Source organism: Manacus candei, unplaced genomic scaffold (genome assembly GCF_025592945.1).
Source record: "Manacus candei isolate 608988 ecotype Guabito, Panama unplaced genomic scaffold, ASM2559294v1 h1tg000050l, whole genome shotgun sequence".
NCBI lineage: Eukaryota > Metazoa > Chordata > Aves > Passeriformes > Pipridae > Manacus > Manacus candei.
Window position 1 is genome coordinate 3,812,712 of NW_026138098.1, and position 14,471 is coordinate 3,827,182.

The 14,471-nt window shown below is 50.2% G+C and overlaps 1 protein-coding gene and 1 long non-coding RNA gene across 6 annotated transcripts in view; both read left to right on the top strand.

The window, feature by feature from the left end:
- LOC127477212 (uncharacterized) overlaps positions 1-14,471 on the top strand; it is a 629,249-nt gene that overhangs the window by 258,059 nt on the left and 356,719 nt on the right. The gene's annotated exons all lie outside the window — the stretch shown is intronic.
- On the top strand, positions 642-5,099 carry LOC127477168 (PHD finger protein 7-like). Of its 5 annotated transcripts, XM_051801173.1 has the most exons (9): positions 1,321-1,390; positions 1,474-1,598; positions 1,916-2,007; positions 2,099-2,188; positions 2,401-2,525; positions 2,761-3,027; positions 3,236-3,352; positions 3,504-3,622; positions 3,785-5,056. In XM_051801173.1, the coding sequence occupies exons 2-9, from the start codon at positions 1,565-1,567 to the stop codon at positions 4,474-4,476; spliced, it is 1,536 nt and encodes a 511-aa protein (XP_051657133.1). In that variant the 5' UTR covers positions 1,321-1,390; positions 1,474-1,564; the 3' UTR covers positions 4,477-5,056. The 5 variants fall into 5 exon arrangements, with proteins under 5 accessions (XP_051657136.1, XP_051657133.1, XP_051657135.1 ...); XM_051801176.1 differs by lacking the exon at positions 1,474-1,598 and having other exon boundaries at positions 642-1,390; positions 2,418-2,525; positions 3,785-5,099; XM_051801175.1 differs by lacking the exon at positions 1,321-1,390 and having other exon boundaries at positions 1,422-1,660; positions 2,418-2,525; positions 3,785-5,099.

Below are 14,471 nucleotides of genomic sequence, written 5' to 3' on the forward strand. Positions count from 1 at the left end.
AATAATTAACAAGATCACTTGCCAGCACAGTAAACACACATCCTTTGGTAGTCAACACTGTGTGTACACTGCTCTTACTTCTTATCCACTCCTCCTTTTTTTTGAAAGCATGTGCCACATTTGAACATCTCGGGAATTGCTTCCCACATTTGCCATCCTTATGAACACATGAATACACAAACTTATTCCCTGGGAGCAGAGCTCGACTTCCCCCCCAGCTCCCCCCTCCTGTCAGGGAGTTGCAGAGCCAGAAGGTCCTCCCTGAGCCTCCTTTTCTCCAGGCTGAGCTCCCTCCAGCTCCCTCAGCTGCTCTTTGCAGTGCAGACCCTTCCCCAGCCCCATTCCCTTCTCTGGACTTGCTCCAGCCACTCAATGTCTTTCTAATCATGAGAGCCCCAAAACTGACCCCAGGATTCAAGGTGTGGCCTCACCAGTGTCCAGTACAGGTGGACACTCACTGCCCTGGTCCTGCTGGCCACACTAGTGCTGGTACAAGCCAGGTGCTATTGGCCAGCTTGGCCCACTGAGCACATGCTGGCTCATGTTCAGCAGTACCCCCAGATCCTTTCCCACCCATCAGCTTTTCAGATGCTCTTCTCCACACCTGGAGGTGGTTGTGGGTTGTGGCTGAGGGCCTGACAAGGCAGGGGTGGGAATCAGGCTTTATGTCACTGGTGCTGGGAATGTTGATGGGACATTAAATGGATCCTGGTCTTCAACATGCTTAGGATATCACGGTTGGCACAGTAGTTGATAGAGCAAAAAGCCTCATGGGCTGAGGCAGTTTAATAAGGAAAACAAACCAGAACCAAACAAGTGATGCAAAAGGCCACAGTGGCTCCAGGCCTGATGCCCTGCTGGTCCAGGGGCAGCAGCAGCAGCAGCAGCAGCATTTGTGCTGCTGAGCAATATCACGAGGTGTGGGGCTCTCCCTGGGGTCAGGGCAACCAGTTGTCCTGGCTGTGTCCCCTCCCAACATCTGGTGCCCTCCAGGCTGCTCCCTGGTGCTGGGCTGAGGAGCAGAAAAGCTCTCAGCACTGTGCAGTCCCTGTTCAGCTGTGGCTCAGAGTTGTGTCCCCCACCCTGCTTTGGTCACAAATCCAAAGCATGGTCCCATGCAAAGTTAACTCCATCTTATCCACAACTGGTGCACATGCTCAGCGCTGCCACCAACTCCACACTCAGTGAGGTTCCCATCTCTGGGCTTGTGTGTCCCCAAACCCCAAACTGTCAAGGTGGTGGTGATGTCACAGCAGGCACTGTGACATCATCACCCAAGCCAGTATTGGCAGAGCATGCAATCAGTGGTGGCAATGTCACAGAAGTCACTGTGACACCATCTCCAAGGTTTAAGGTGTAAAAGATGGCTGCTTGTCAACCAGGAGAGAAGGTGGCTGAGGGAGAAGGCTGACTTGGGGGGGGGGGGTTCCGGTGCCCATGAGGTAGCTCACATGCATCTCTCTCTTCACTCAGGGCTGGTGCACAAGTGTCAGGAGGAGAAAGGCCAGCTGTGTTGCAGCAAAGGCCCTCCAGACACTCACCATCAACCTGTTCCATATCTGCAATGGCACAGCAGGACAAAGTCTTGAAAGAGCAAGGTGAAAGAGAAGTCTCTCTCCCCACAGTTCCCATGGCTACAGAGAGGATACCAAAGCAGACTGTGAGCAGCCAAGAACAGTGGCAGAGGGAGGCAGGAGCTTCCCAACTGTCTTAGGGCAGGGACCCTCCTCTCCTGGGCCAGCGGGGCCCAGGCTGGGCTGTGGGGGCTTGCTGGGGCACCCGTGCCTGCCCCGTCCTGCCCTTCCACCAGGCCAGCAGGGACAGAGCAGGATCCTGGGGACAATCCTGCAGGTGCACTTCCCCAGCCCCACAGAGGTGCTCATCCCAGTGCCATGTGCTCGCTCTCTCTCTCCAGTGTGCCTGCTGTGTCGCCGGGCAGAGGCGGACCCGGACATCTGTGGCATCAAGAGGGTGAAGTTCAGGCTCTGTGTCCATATCTACTGCCAGGTGAGTTCTCCCAGGGCTCCCTCCAGCTTTCTACCAGGGGAGGGCCCTTCTTTGCTGAACTAAGGAGCTCCTGGCTTTTCCTGCTCTGCAGTTCTTTGCCAGCGGGCTTTTTCCACAAGAGAACTCGGAAGAATTTTTTGTTACGGACACCAGACGCGTCATCCAGGAGGCAGCCAAGAAGGTGAGGACCTGGAAGGAGCAGGGAGCTTTGCACCAAGAGAGGCTCCTGGATTCCAGGAAAGAAACCCCAGCCCCAGCACAGGCAACAGCCTCGTGCCCAGGCAGGTCTGGGGCTGTGAGCCCTCAGTGCCCACATCCCATGCCCTGCCCAGAGCTGCAGGGTAGCCATGCAGCCCTGATCCTGCTGCTCAGAGGCTGCTGTGCTCTTTCCAGCATTGTTTCGCTTGCAGCAAGATGGGGGCCACCATCACTTGCTGCAAGCCGGGGTGTGACCGCAGCTTCCATCTGCCCTGTGCCCCACAGGGAGAATGCGTCACCCAGTTCTTCGGGCTCTACAGGTAAGGGCTGCCAGCCCTCGTGCCAGAACCTTCTCTTTCATCTTCAAACCACCTCCTGTCCACAGTGGCCAGGCAAAAGAGAACCCACAGGGACAGTTCCCAGCAGCCTCCCACAGCCAGAGGCAGAGCCCTCACAGAGACTGGGGCTCCGTCACAGCTCCTCCGCCCTCTTCACCATCACCAGCGAAGGACTCAGTACTTCCCGCTTCCCCTCATCTCTTCCATCTTGCCCCAGGTCCTTCTGCTGGGAGCACCGCCCACGGCAGGCAGTGCAGGCCCATCCAAGGCAGAACAACACCTGCAGCATCTGCCTGGATACCGTGGAAGACAAAACATCCTACAAAACAATGGTGTGCCCCGCGTGCCAAGATGCCCACTTCCACCGGCACTGCATCCAGAGACTGGCTCTCCACGCTGGCATCTGCTTCCACTGCCCATGCTGCCAGAACCAAGAGCTGTTTCTGATGGAAATGCTCACAATGGGGATCCGAATCTCCAAGAGGTTGTTTTTTCTCTTCCCAACTTACAAGACATCACGCCCAAGTGCAGTGCCAGCCTAGGGACTGCCCCAGCAGGCCTGGCTGCCTTCCGTCCCATGCCTCTTGTCCTCAGCTTCACGGAAGAGCTGGAAACGGGGCAGGCAGAAAAGCAGGGATTGCCTGGGTCTGCCTGAGGCAGATGGGGCTCAACACTTTCCCCTCCTTCTCCAGCAGACCTCCATCGTGGGAGAGTGACCCAGCAGTCGGAGCATTGGATCAGAGGCACAGCCGCTGCGACGCCAGCACGTGCCTTTGCCCGGGAGGCAGGAAGCACACAGAGGAGGAGGGGTAAGTTGCCAAAGCAGCAATCCAGGGCTCTGGACAGGATCTTTGTCTCCCCACGGGCTCAGGGAGGAAGGACTAAGAACAAGGGCTCTGCTGGGCCATCCCTTGCTGCACCACTTTATCCTCACAACCAGTATCTCGTTTCCCTCACCAGGCCCTGGGAACTGCTCCTGTGCAGCTCCTGCGCTGCAGAGGGCACCCATCGACACTGCTCCTCTTTGGAGAGCAGCACCAGCTCCTGGGAGTGCAAGGGCTGTGCTGGCACAGAGACTGGTGGGTGGCAAAGCACCCGGTGCCCTGTACTGGGGCCAGGCTAGGTCTGGTAACATGGCCTGAGGCTGGACTTGGCTCCAGGAGGCCTGTGGGTACCACAGCGGCCTCTCCTGCCCAGGGGCTGAGTGCCCATCCTGCTGACCCTCCTGCCTCTCCTTGCAGGGTCCACTGACAATTCAGAGCTTGTCAGGCCCAACACCTCCAGCCAGGCAGCATCAGGGCTGTGCCATGCAAGCAGCAGCCTCTCCAGACACCCTGGGCCAGCCCAGATCCAACACTGCACACAGAGACTACAGCAGGCACAAAACTCAGGCAGCCCCACAGTAAAACGCCCAAGGATCAACCGTGTGCCACTGCTGAGTGCTGAGACCAGCAGCCTCAGCACTTCCAGTCAGGCAGAGTCAAGGTTGTCCCAGAACACATTGCCCGTCTGCTTTCCCTGCCCTCGGCAGGGCTTGAAGCGGCAGCGCCCGGAGCAGGACAACGAGTCCTGGACACCCTACAGCCCGCCGGCAAAACGCCGCAGGATCTCCGAAGAGCCAGCCCAGAGTGCTCCAGCCAGCGGGTCCAGCATCTTCAGTCAGGCATCGTGGCTGTACCGCAGTATTTGGGTGGCCAACAGAGCGTTGGCACAGTTACTACCACTGTACAGGCCGTCATGGCTCTTCCCCAGCTCCGTGAGGGAAAACCACTCCCAGCTGGGGCCGGTTCGGATGCGACACATCTCACGGCAGCGGCGGCGGGTGAGGAAGCCCTACAGCCTGCCCCGAAACCACCGCAGGACCAGGTGTGCACCAGCCCCACATGCTGGGCCCCCACCACCACCACAGAAACACAAGAAAAAAAGAAAATAAAAGTTCGTTTGCACTGGGAGATGCCACACTCCTTCCCCAGTCATCTTGCAGCCTCCTGCAACTGATGTCCCGGTTCAGGAAGGCACTCTAGCATGTGTGTCCCCTCAGGGACTCAAACTGTCTCATCATGGCACTCGGTGTCAGGTGAAGCTTGTAGACTCAAAGTCCTGTAAATACGTTGTATTAGCAGCAGTTGACATGTAAAAATTCCACCTCCTCACTGGAAAACACCTGGAATGCAATTCAGCAGCTCTGGTAGAGTACTCCATTAGGAACTGGGGCACAGGGGACAGTCACTGCCCTGGTCCTGGTGCAGGCCAGAACGCCACTGCCATTGCCAACATCAGCTTGTGTTCAGCCACTGCCAACCATCACCTCCTGGTCCTTTCCTGCCAGGCAGCTTTCCAGACACTCTTTCTCAAGTCACGTTGTTCATGTTGTTCAACGTGCCATGTTCAGGGTTGACCTCAAACTCTTCAGGACATCGCTGATCTCATGCATTAGGTGTGTTTCTACTAACACATCCAAAAAAACCTTGAGTGATGTGCAGAGTAGGCTTTGGGAGCCTGGAACAGTCAGACAGGCATTTCTTTCTGTGCACGGGGCTACAACTCCCAACCAGAGATTAAACACCCATAGTCTGAGTGGAGATAAAGTGGCTGATCCTATAGCTCCCTGCTAAGAAGGTGTGAAGAGGGGAGAGGTGGCCAGGCAGGGGGACAGGTTTGGAGCAACCTGAGCTAGTGGAAGGTGTTTCTGCCTATGGTAGGGCGTGGAATGAGATGACCTTTAAGGTCCCTTCCAACCCAAACCAGTCTATGATTATATAATACAGTGGAAACTAGGTTTGGGAATGGTCAGGGAATTGAGAAAATGCTTTTATTGTCAAAACCTGTGAGCAGCAGCTGCCTCCCAATCAGTTTTAATTCAATCTTATGTCACTTTAAACTTTTATGGATGCGCAGGAAGAAAAAATAAAGCTTGTCCCTGATGAAGCTTTCAGACAGCACTGGGATTAGGGACCTGATGAAGAGGAGGAGGAGGATGTGCTGCAGAGGCAGCAGTGGGTGATCTTAGAATCATAGAATCAACCAGGTTGGAAAAGACCTCCAAGATCATCAAGTCCAGCCCTTGATCCAACCCCGCTGTAGTTCCCAGACAATGGCACTGATGCTACATCCAGTCTCACCTCCACCACTTCCCTGGCCAGCCCATTCCAATGGCTGATTACTCTCTCTGTAAAAAATTTCTTCCTAATATCCAACTTAAACCTCCCCTGGCACAGTTTAAGACCGAGCCCTCTTGTCCTACTGCTGGGTCCCGGGAGAAGAAACCGACCCCCACCCAGCTACAACCTCCTGTCAGGGAGTTGGAGAGAGGGATAAGGTCTCCCCTGAGCCTCCTCTTCTCCAGGCTGAACAACCCCAGCTCCCTCAGCCTCTCCTCACAGCACTTGTGCTCCAGTCCCTTCCCCAGCCTTGTTGTTCTTCTCTGGACCTGCTCCAGCCCCTCCATGTCCTTCCTGAGCTGAGGGGCCCAGAGCTGGACACAGAACTCCAGGGGTGGCCTCACCAGCGCTGAGTCCAGGGGAAGAATCACTTCCCTGCTCCTGCTACCACACTGTTCCTCAGCCAGGGTAGGATCCATTGGCCCTCTTGGCCACCTGGGCACACTCTGGCTCATGTTCAGCTTCCTGTTGGTTAGAACCCCAGGTCCTTTTCTGCCCAGCTGCTCTCCATCCACTCTGTCCCCAGCCCGTGGGGCTGCCAGGGGTTGTTGTGGCCAAAGTGCAGGACCCAGCACTTGGCCCGTTGGAATCAGCCCATCCCTCCAGCTTGTCCAGGTCCCTCCGAAGAGCCCTCCTGCCTTCCAGCTGATCAACACTCCCCCCTCTTGGTGAGCTCAGTCAGATAAAACAACAGAGAAAGCAGCTGCAGGGATCTAGCTGTAGTATCCTGTAGGATCTAGCAGGGCTGTAGCAGGGATCCAGCAGCCCACTCCACGTACAACCTCTTCTGCCACTGCTTAATATTAAAGTCTGCTTTAATTTTCTGAGATACATCTTTGCCAACACTGCTTGAATGACCCTCCTTCAGAAAGAGCTCTAAGGTGGTGGCTGGGGGATACAAGCCCATGGGCCAGTGGTCACCCACGCTGTGTGATGTGTTCCTGAGGTTAATTGTCTGCTTGGAGTCTGGTAATGAGCAGGGATCATATTCTATTAATAGTCTTCATTCTTTCTCAGTGACTAATCTCCCTCCTTAAAAATTTCAAAGCCTCACGTCCACAAGATGGATGGAACTTAATTGTGGAGTTTCTGGCTGCTTTACTACTACTTTAATATTTCCTATTCAAATCCACAGTGACATCTCACCTCTGCACTGGGTACTGTAACAAAACTCACCTCTCACACTGATTAGCAGGTAGGAAAACATCACTTAAATCAATGTTAGTCCCTTCCACAACAGATTGACAGTATTTGTGAACAAGGAAAAAGCAGCAGTCGTTGTGGATCCTCACACTGGGAAAGCTCTGGCTGCTGCTCTCAGAACTAAGCTCTGAAAACAAGATCTGCATGAAGACAAAACATCACTGGAAACATTTAAACATCTGGCTTGTTTAGCCTTAATAAAGAGTGAGGCATCATGTGCTGAATCTTTAAGAGGAGAATGAAGTGTACTCGAAGCCCTGGGTAATAAGAGTAGGGAATCAAGGCATGAAAGGGATGAAGTGGGAGATAACGACCCCACTGGGCAAAGGAAGAGCACTTTTTGAGCTTCCCAGGCTTGGGGAGAGAGCACTTGCCTGGAAAGCGGGGCTGAAAGGAGCTCTGTGACCTGCTGCCACTGCCAGCACTTTGTTCCTGTTCTTGCAAAGCTTCATCGCTCTGTGCAACCTCAGTGAGCTGTGCTTCCTCCCACTGAGCTATTCCAGATTTTCATATCCTCATCACTTTTTTGTTCTTTAGATAAATACTGATCACATCCCAGATTTGTCTTAAGCTGTGCAATTCTCTTAAATTCTCTTAATTGATCACACTCCAGGTTTCTCTTAAATTTAAATTCTCTTAAAACATATTCTCCAAAGATCCAAATTTTAGCTGTGCCAAGAGAAGGGAGACCCTCAGGACTCTCTCACAGGGCAAGGCAGGCAGCAGTACTTCTCTGACTGTGCTGGATTTCACCCCAGACCTTGTTCTCCCTCTGTTCAGTATTTTTACCTTCATTTCTTGATTGAGATCTCATCTGTTCCAGCCTCACTGGAGCACCAACACAGTTTCATGGGCAGAGCTGGCCCAGCCATAATGAGACAAGGAAAGCTGTGCCACACGGGGAAGGAGGTCCCAGGCACCACCATGGTTGTCAGCCTTCCTTTTTGGTTTTAATTAATTTGTTATTGGTTTAGCATGTGACCACCCACTAGCCTGCAGAAGAATAGCGTGGGCAGAGGACTAGATTAAACCAAAATGTTCCTGCTCCAGCTCATGGTGTGTGAATTACAAACTGTTGACTTTCAGCTCGGAAAAAGTCATCCCCATCCACCTCTGAGCGCCCTGCACTCCCCAGGCCCCCACCACAGTGTCTCCTCCTCCTCATAAGGAGTCTGGGCTGCAGCAAACATCCATTTGGAAGATCATCAGGAACACCTTGAGACTCTCCTGGGAAAATCTGACAACTGGATTCCTCACCCACAAAATAAAAAACCAACAAGTCCTCAAGGGGCCCTCTCAGGTATGAAGTTCTTCCAGGTTGCCTAATGACAAGCTGTTGCTCCCACCTGTGGACATAAATAGTGCTTAAAAAGCCCTGTTATGTGATCCCAGTTCATCTCCACAGGGCTGCAAAGAGCAGGGCCCTTCAAAATTATAGTCTTTGATTAGCTCCTTCACCAGAAGAAGCAGCCCTGCTTGGACAGGCCCCTCTGCAACCACCCAGTGGCTTTAATGACGCCGGTACCGCCTGCTCCAAACGCGGCGGCTGCACAGGGACACCTTCCCCATTTGGCTTTAATCCTGTTTTCATTTTTGTGCTCTCCAAGGTTAAATTCAGAGCTGGGAGCTCCAACCCAAGCCCTTTAGCTCTTAGCCTGTACCACATGCAAATACCAGTCCCTTTCTCACGCTGCCTTTGGCCTTGACGTGGAGCAACTGTTTCTGCACATGGGAGGGAGAGATCAAGGACTGTATCAGCAAGGCCACAGCTCTGTGTTTCTATTCCAACTGCCTGACATTTGTTGCAGCCCAGACAATACAAAATGTCCCAATTGCATGGCTCTGGCCCATGCTCACACAGAGCCTCCCCCAGGGGAGCTCAGGGGGAGCAGCCTGATGCAGGGGCACAAAGCCATGCAATATTTTTGCACAACAGCATCATTTTCTTGGTCTTTTTCTCTTTTCCCCTTATAATATTCTGCTTTGCAACCCTGGGTGTGTTTCAGCACCATTTAGTTAGGGATCACTCCATGATGGCATTGTTTAGATGCCAGAGGAGGAATCACGGTCCTGTCATGCCAGGCACAGGGCACCTTCAGAGGAAGGGACACTCGCTGATGTCTCAAGAGCTTGTAGTCCATCAAATGTGGTGGCAGATGGAAAGCACATGGATTATCCTTGTTCTGTAGAGGGAGAAGGTGCTATGCTCAGCAGCAGGGCAGTGGGATCTGTCCTGCATGGAGCTGGGTGACTGAAGGTCACTGAGACTTATGCTGCATGGACCTGGTTACTGTCCACAGGTCACTGCAGTTCCTTCAGCACCAGCTCCCCAGGAGTGTGCTGGGACTGCCCAACACCCCTTTCCTCACCATAGCAGCTAATGAAGTATGAAGTGCCATGGACTCTCCGAGAGGAGCTGAGCACCCAATGGTTAACATTGTTCCACTCCTTAGGCCAGAGTGAGCAGCCAAAACTCAGTACTGGGATTTTTTCCCTGAAGACAAAATGGGGACAGAGCTGGGTACTCCTCCAGTGGTTTCCTGTCCATGTGAACAATATAACCCCCCATAAAAGATCCCTTTCACAACTACTTGCTCCAACAAGGCTCCCCCCACTCACCACGAGGACAGCCTGTACACAGTTACACATCTGTAATGCAATACAATGAGGAATTTCCTGCTAAATCTTTAGTCCTGACCAAGGTTTGTGTGTTAAACTACTGAAATACAGTATACAAAACTGTTTGAGTTTTTTCCCCTGCACCTCTACAGTTGCTGCTGCTCCCACCTGTGATGAAAGGGCTGGGCAGTCCCTGTGAGACTCACCTTATCCTGGTTATTCAAAAAGATGAGCATTTATCATCAGAGAAGGCAGGAGCTGCCACGAAACTGGTGGCAGAAGGTGTGGAGCACAGGATAATCACCAAAACTTTCATGTGCTTTGTGATTTCCTCAGCTGTCCTACCTCCACTGGGATGGAAATGAGTGAAGGCCCTTTTGGAGAAACTGTTCTATTCATGTTATTCAGAAAATGCTTCCAGTATAGAAATTAATTCATATTTATAATGATATCCGATTGATGTTAGGGGTAAAAGATGAAAAATTCTACAGGACTACTGGAAAATAGATGTTCTTGTCACCTACAGCTGCAGGTAAGGGGAGCACTCCTGTGCATCTCCTCCCTCAAAGGTCTCAGGATGATTTCTGAATGCCAAGGAAACTCCCACCACATCCACGTGAGGCCTGTAGCTCCTTCAGCACAGCCCTAATTGCCAAATACTTTAATCCATATTGACCAGGCCTTGACTTTATTGCCAACAAGAGCCAGATGGAATGTACACCACTGCCATTCCTACCAGAACAGTCCATTTGAGCCACGGTTTTATTCCTTGCATAAAATTAGGCTCTGATACAACTCATCTGAGGCAGGACAGCCTCAGACTCTGCTGAAAATACCTATGGCAGACAGGAACGGAGTGTTTAGAGGGTAATTACTCGCCTTTCTCATTTCACAGCTCTTCCAAATGACTGTATTAGCTCGAGGATTAGGTCTCCCGTGCATCAGACCCCAAGGAAGAGCCAGGAGTTCATCCAAGGTCCAGGCCTTTGTTTGGTTGGAGCATTGTGCAAAGGGTCAATACTCTTGAGGGGCTTTCTGTGCAGCCTAAATCACGGTAGATTAATAGGAATTTTTTACAGGAATGAGTAGGAGTTGCTTTCTACCCATATTTGTTTGGACTAGTGCCGATAACAGCCTGGGGATTTTCCAGACAGCACAGTCTCTGCTCAGATTTCTCCAAACAAGCTGGAGCAGAGGGGCAGAGAGCGTTGAGGGAAACAGCAACCGAAGAGGATTCGTTATGGCCACCTCTTATCTGTGCCATGTTAACATCCAGCACCATGGGCTGCAGGAGGAGGACAGGCTGCCTCAAGGACGAAAATAAAAGCACAGTAACTTCCACTGGAAATTAAAAACAAAGCAGCATTCTCACCAGCGGCCCAAGACAGCAGCTCTTCCTTGACCCCTGAGCAATCTGACTGCAAGGGGCCTGGATAACTCCCTCCTGCTCCCTGCGTTTTACAGATGAAGCAGGACAGTTGGACTTGATGGCCTTAGAGGTACTTTCCAACCTATTCTATGATTCCATGAAAATTACCGCTCTCAAGCTTTCAGTGACCCTCCAAATGACCTTCCAAAGACCCCCAAGACCTGTTCCAAGTGATACACAACACAGAAGCTTTGTGGGCTTCCCACCAGGGTAGTAGGAGTAATTTTTAATTGTTTCATAGTGCCAGTACCACTTTTTTCCTGGTCTGCTTCTCCTGCTGAGGGCTGAGTGAACGTTCAGCAAAGCACTTCTTTTTACTGCACAAATGCAGCAATTCCAACTCTTTAAGCCTCGCACTCAGGATTGAAGCACCACAGGGAGGCCTAGGGAAAGCAGTTCCCAAGTTTAAAGGTATGTTTAAAATTTTGTCTCAAACCTCCACCTTCTCCTTTGCTCTACTTCAGTACTGTGAGAAGGAAAGCCTCTTTTTTCCCCCTCTAAGCTTTCCCTACATCCCTCTCAGTCAGAATTACTGGGCATTTGCCACGCTAGAGGTACAGGAATTCTTTTTACAATCCCCTTTCACACAAGATTAGCCACAAGAACACACAGTGCATGTTACTTTGAGATAGTGCTTGGAGATGAGACAGAAGTTTGTGTCACATTTTGCTATTAGCCAAGACCAAAACCAAGTCCCCAGGAGTCCCAAACTTCAAAACTCTGCACCCAGCAGTAAATTCTCAGTTTAAAACCGAGCTTCTGGCTCCACCTGCTGCCAGAAGGATGGAAGAGATTAAAAGGCAGCTACAGCCAAAAAAAAAAAAAACAAACTAAAAAAAACCCCCAAAGAAACAACTAAGGCCTGCTTTTCTACTTAACTCGCCCACCGACATTGTTGTTAAAAGACAAAACAAAAGAGATTGCTTCACCATGGAAAATTCTACCAGGTTCAAGATGTGCAGCTCTTGACCCGGTCATGACCACCAGGCACTTGGGTCCCATTAAGTAATCTATTTTGGTAACTTTTTAACTTTAGAAAATGCTGCTTGATGACACAAATTCACGGCTGAAAAGAAGCCCAGGTAAAGGACAATGTCATAAGCATGGTTCCCAAGGTTGCCAGCAGGAAGGGGGGAAAAAAGGAAACCCTGCACTGTATGTTTTCCCATCTCCCCCTGTTCACTGTGCGGCTCTTGCCTCTCAGTGTTTCACTTGGTGCCTTTAAATCTTGGTTTACATTTGCCCACAAAGAGTCTAATTTTTTCTTTCTATGCCAGGATATATATTTTGTGATTTCATGCCAAAACCCACGCACGTTTCCCGTGCCAAAGTGCACAGGTGCCAGCACAATTGGGCATTATTTCCGCACACAAAGCTCCCAGTGAAGCCAAGGGCTGCCCTGGGTGCCCCAGGAATGCTGGTTTGGCTCTGGGGTGCTTGGATTACCTCCATGTGTTTGCACAGCACTGAAGGCAGAGTCACTGCTCATTTAGAAAAACATTGCATGCACCTGATGGAAAGAAACATTAGAAGTTACTTCACAAAAATACGTGCAGGCCATATGACCGAGGCAGATTAGGCCTTTACAGCCAAATGCTTAAAGGAACATTTTGCAGATACATATTCCTACCTTTAGAAAGTTACATTCCTATATAGCTCTTGCTAAAGAAACCTAAACCCTCTGGATAAGCAGTGCAGAGCTCTTTCAAATGCCATTTTGAAAAGAAACTTCAATTACGGCAGCAAAAAGCGTCACCAAAGCAATGCCATTTCCACACTCTCATCTCCAGCTCATAAAAGCTTAAAAAAAATACACTAGGAAGGTACAGAAAGGGCATTCTCTGAGCTTGTCTTTATCACTTCTTCACCTCTTAGAAAGGTGTCATGCAGAAACCAAGCTCATAATATTTTATGAAACGTCTTCTATGTTTTCTTTGTATACTCTTGTGTGTATACTACACTAATTTGTAAATTATATTCAGTTTGGCCTCCTTTGAGTTAAACTTTGCTCGGCACCAGCCTTTGGCTGAGCTACCTGTACTTGAGCAACCAGTGGAACAAGTACAAACCCCAAAGCACTGGGTTTCTGGCACTCAGTAGGTGAGGGCACTTTAGTTATCTACATTTTTTTGGTAATAAAAGCCCTGAAGAAAATTTCTGAGGCTAATTAAGATCCCAGACAATAAAAGCATAGACAGATTTACAAGCACATTAGTTATACAAGCAGCTGTATTTGAGTTTGAGAGGTTGGAGCAGTGTCACTGACAACAGGCCAAATTCCACTTTAGGATTGCCAAAAAACACTTTCCATGATAAAGCAAATCCTTCTTTTGCCCTCCCCTCCTTTCTCAAAACAGACTCAACATTCCAAAGGCAGATGATCTTCCTGATTGCCTGTCGTTTTGTCACTTTGCACAGGAGAAGAGGAGGATCTCTGACATTCCCTTTGGCCATCCCAGTTCTTCCTGTTATCTCACAGACTTGGTTTTTATTGTTGTTAGGCAGAGGTTAACTGGTGACAGGCTGAGTGTCTGGAAAGAGAAATCCTGGGTACCTGTCTTCACTTCTGAAATAATACATATAATTCTGTACTTGTTCTGGCATTGAACTGTAATTAAACCAAACAATCAAAACCCTCTTCTCTCTGCTCCAGCTCTGGCTGCAGTCACACACCCTGGTCCCTGCTTAGTTGAGAGGGTCAGAGAACTTTCAGGTTAAAACAGAAAACTCAAATTACCCCATCATTAAAATAAGGGCAATTTAGGATGACAGTTTCTGACTTGTCTTCAGAAAGTCTATACACACCCCAATTTTCATAAGCTTGCAAAAAAATTGGACTCATGAAGCAACTATAAGATGAACAAAAAGCCCAGAGATCCAGCAGTGGCCTGCTGGAGAAAAATTTCTCCAGTTCTGAAAAGTCTTGGCCTAGTAACTGCAACCAGAAAATAGGCTGGACAAGATTAGGGCTCAAATTGATCACCAGCAGCCAAAGAAATACTCTCAGAGGATGCAAGTCAGTCGAGCAAGTTGCAGAATTTTACATGCATGTAATTCTTGCCTATTACACAAATAAAAAATGGGGGGAAGCAGCTTCAAAGCTGTTCTTCAAAGCAGTTTGCACAAAAAAAATAAAACCCACAATACTGGGGCATAAACCACAGTACTGCATCCAAGCCACGTGAACTAGTCTGGCTCTACCCAGCATTTTTGAGGGCACAGCAGAGCAGGGAATTGCAGGAATAGCACAGCAAGGGCTCTAGAAAACATTGTCTCTCAGGAAATACTCAGAATTTTAACCAGAGAAGGAGCAAGGACTGAAACAAGAACAGTAACAGACTTCAGGTATGTAAGAGGCTGTTGCATGGAAGGAAAATAAAATAACCTGTTCTCTGTGGCCTTAGGGACACTGCAATGGGCAGCAAAACAGACAGATGTGGTAGGAGACTTGCTGCCAGTAAGGGCAGGGAAGCACTAAAACACACAGTGAAGTCCTCTGCCCTCCAGCCCTTTCAG

Excerpts from the sequence above, each read along its gene's own strand:
- LOC127477168 (XM_051801173.1), top strand. The coding sequence starts at position 1,565 with ATGGCACAGCAGGACAAAGTCTTGAAAGAGCAAG. Across the intron at positions 2,008-2,098 it reads GTGTCCATATCTACTGCCAG|TTCTTTGCCAGCGGGCTTTT; the intron begins GTGAGTTCTCCC and ends CCTGCTCTGCAG. Across the intron at positions 2,526-2,760 it reads CAGTTCTTCGGGCTCTACAG|GTCCTTCTGCTGGGAGCACC; the intron begins GTAAGGGCTGCC and ends ATCTTGCCCCAG.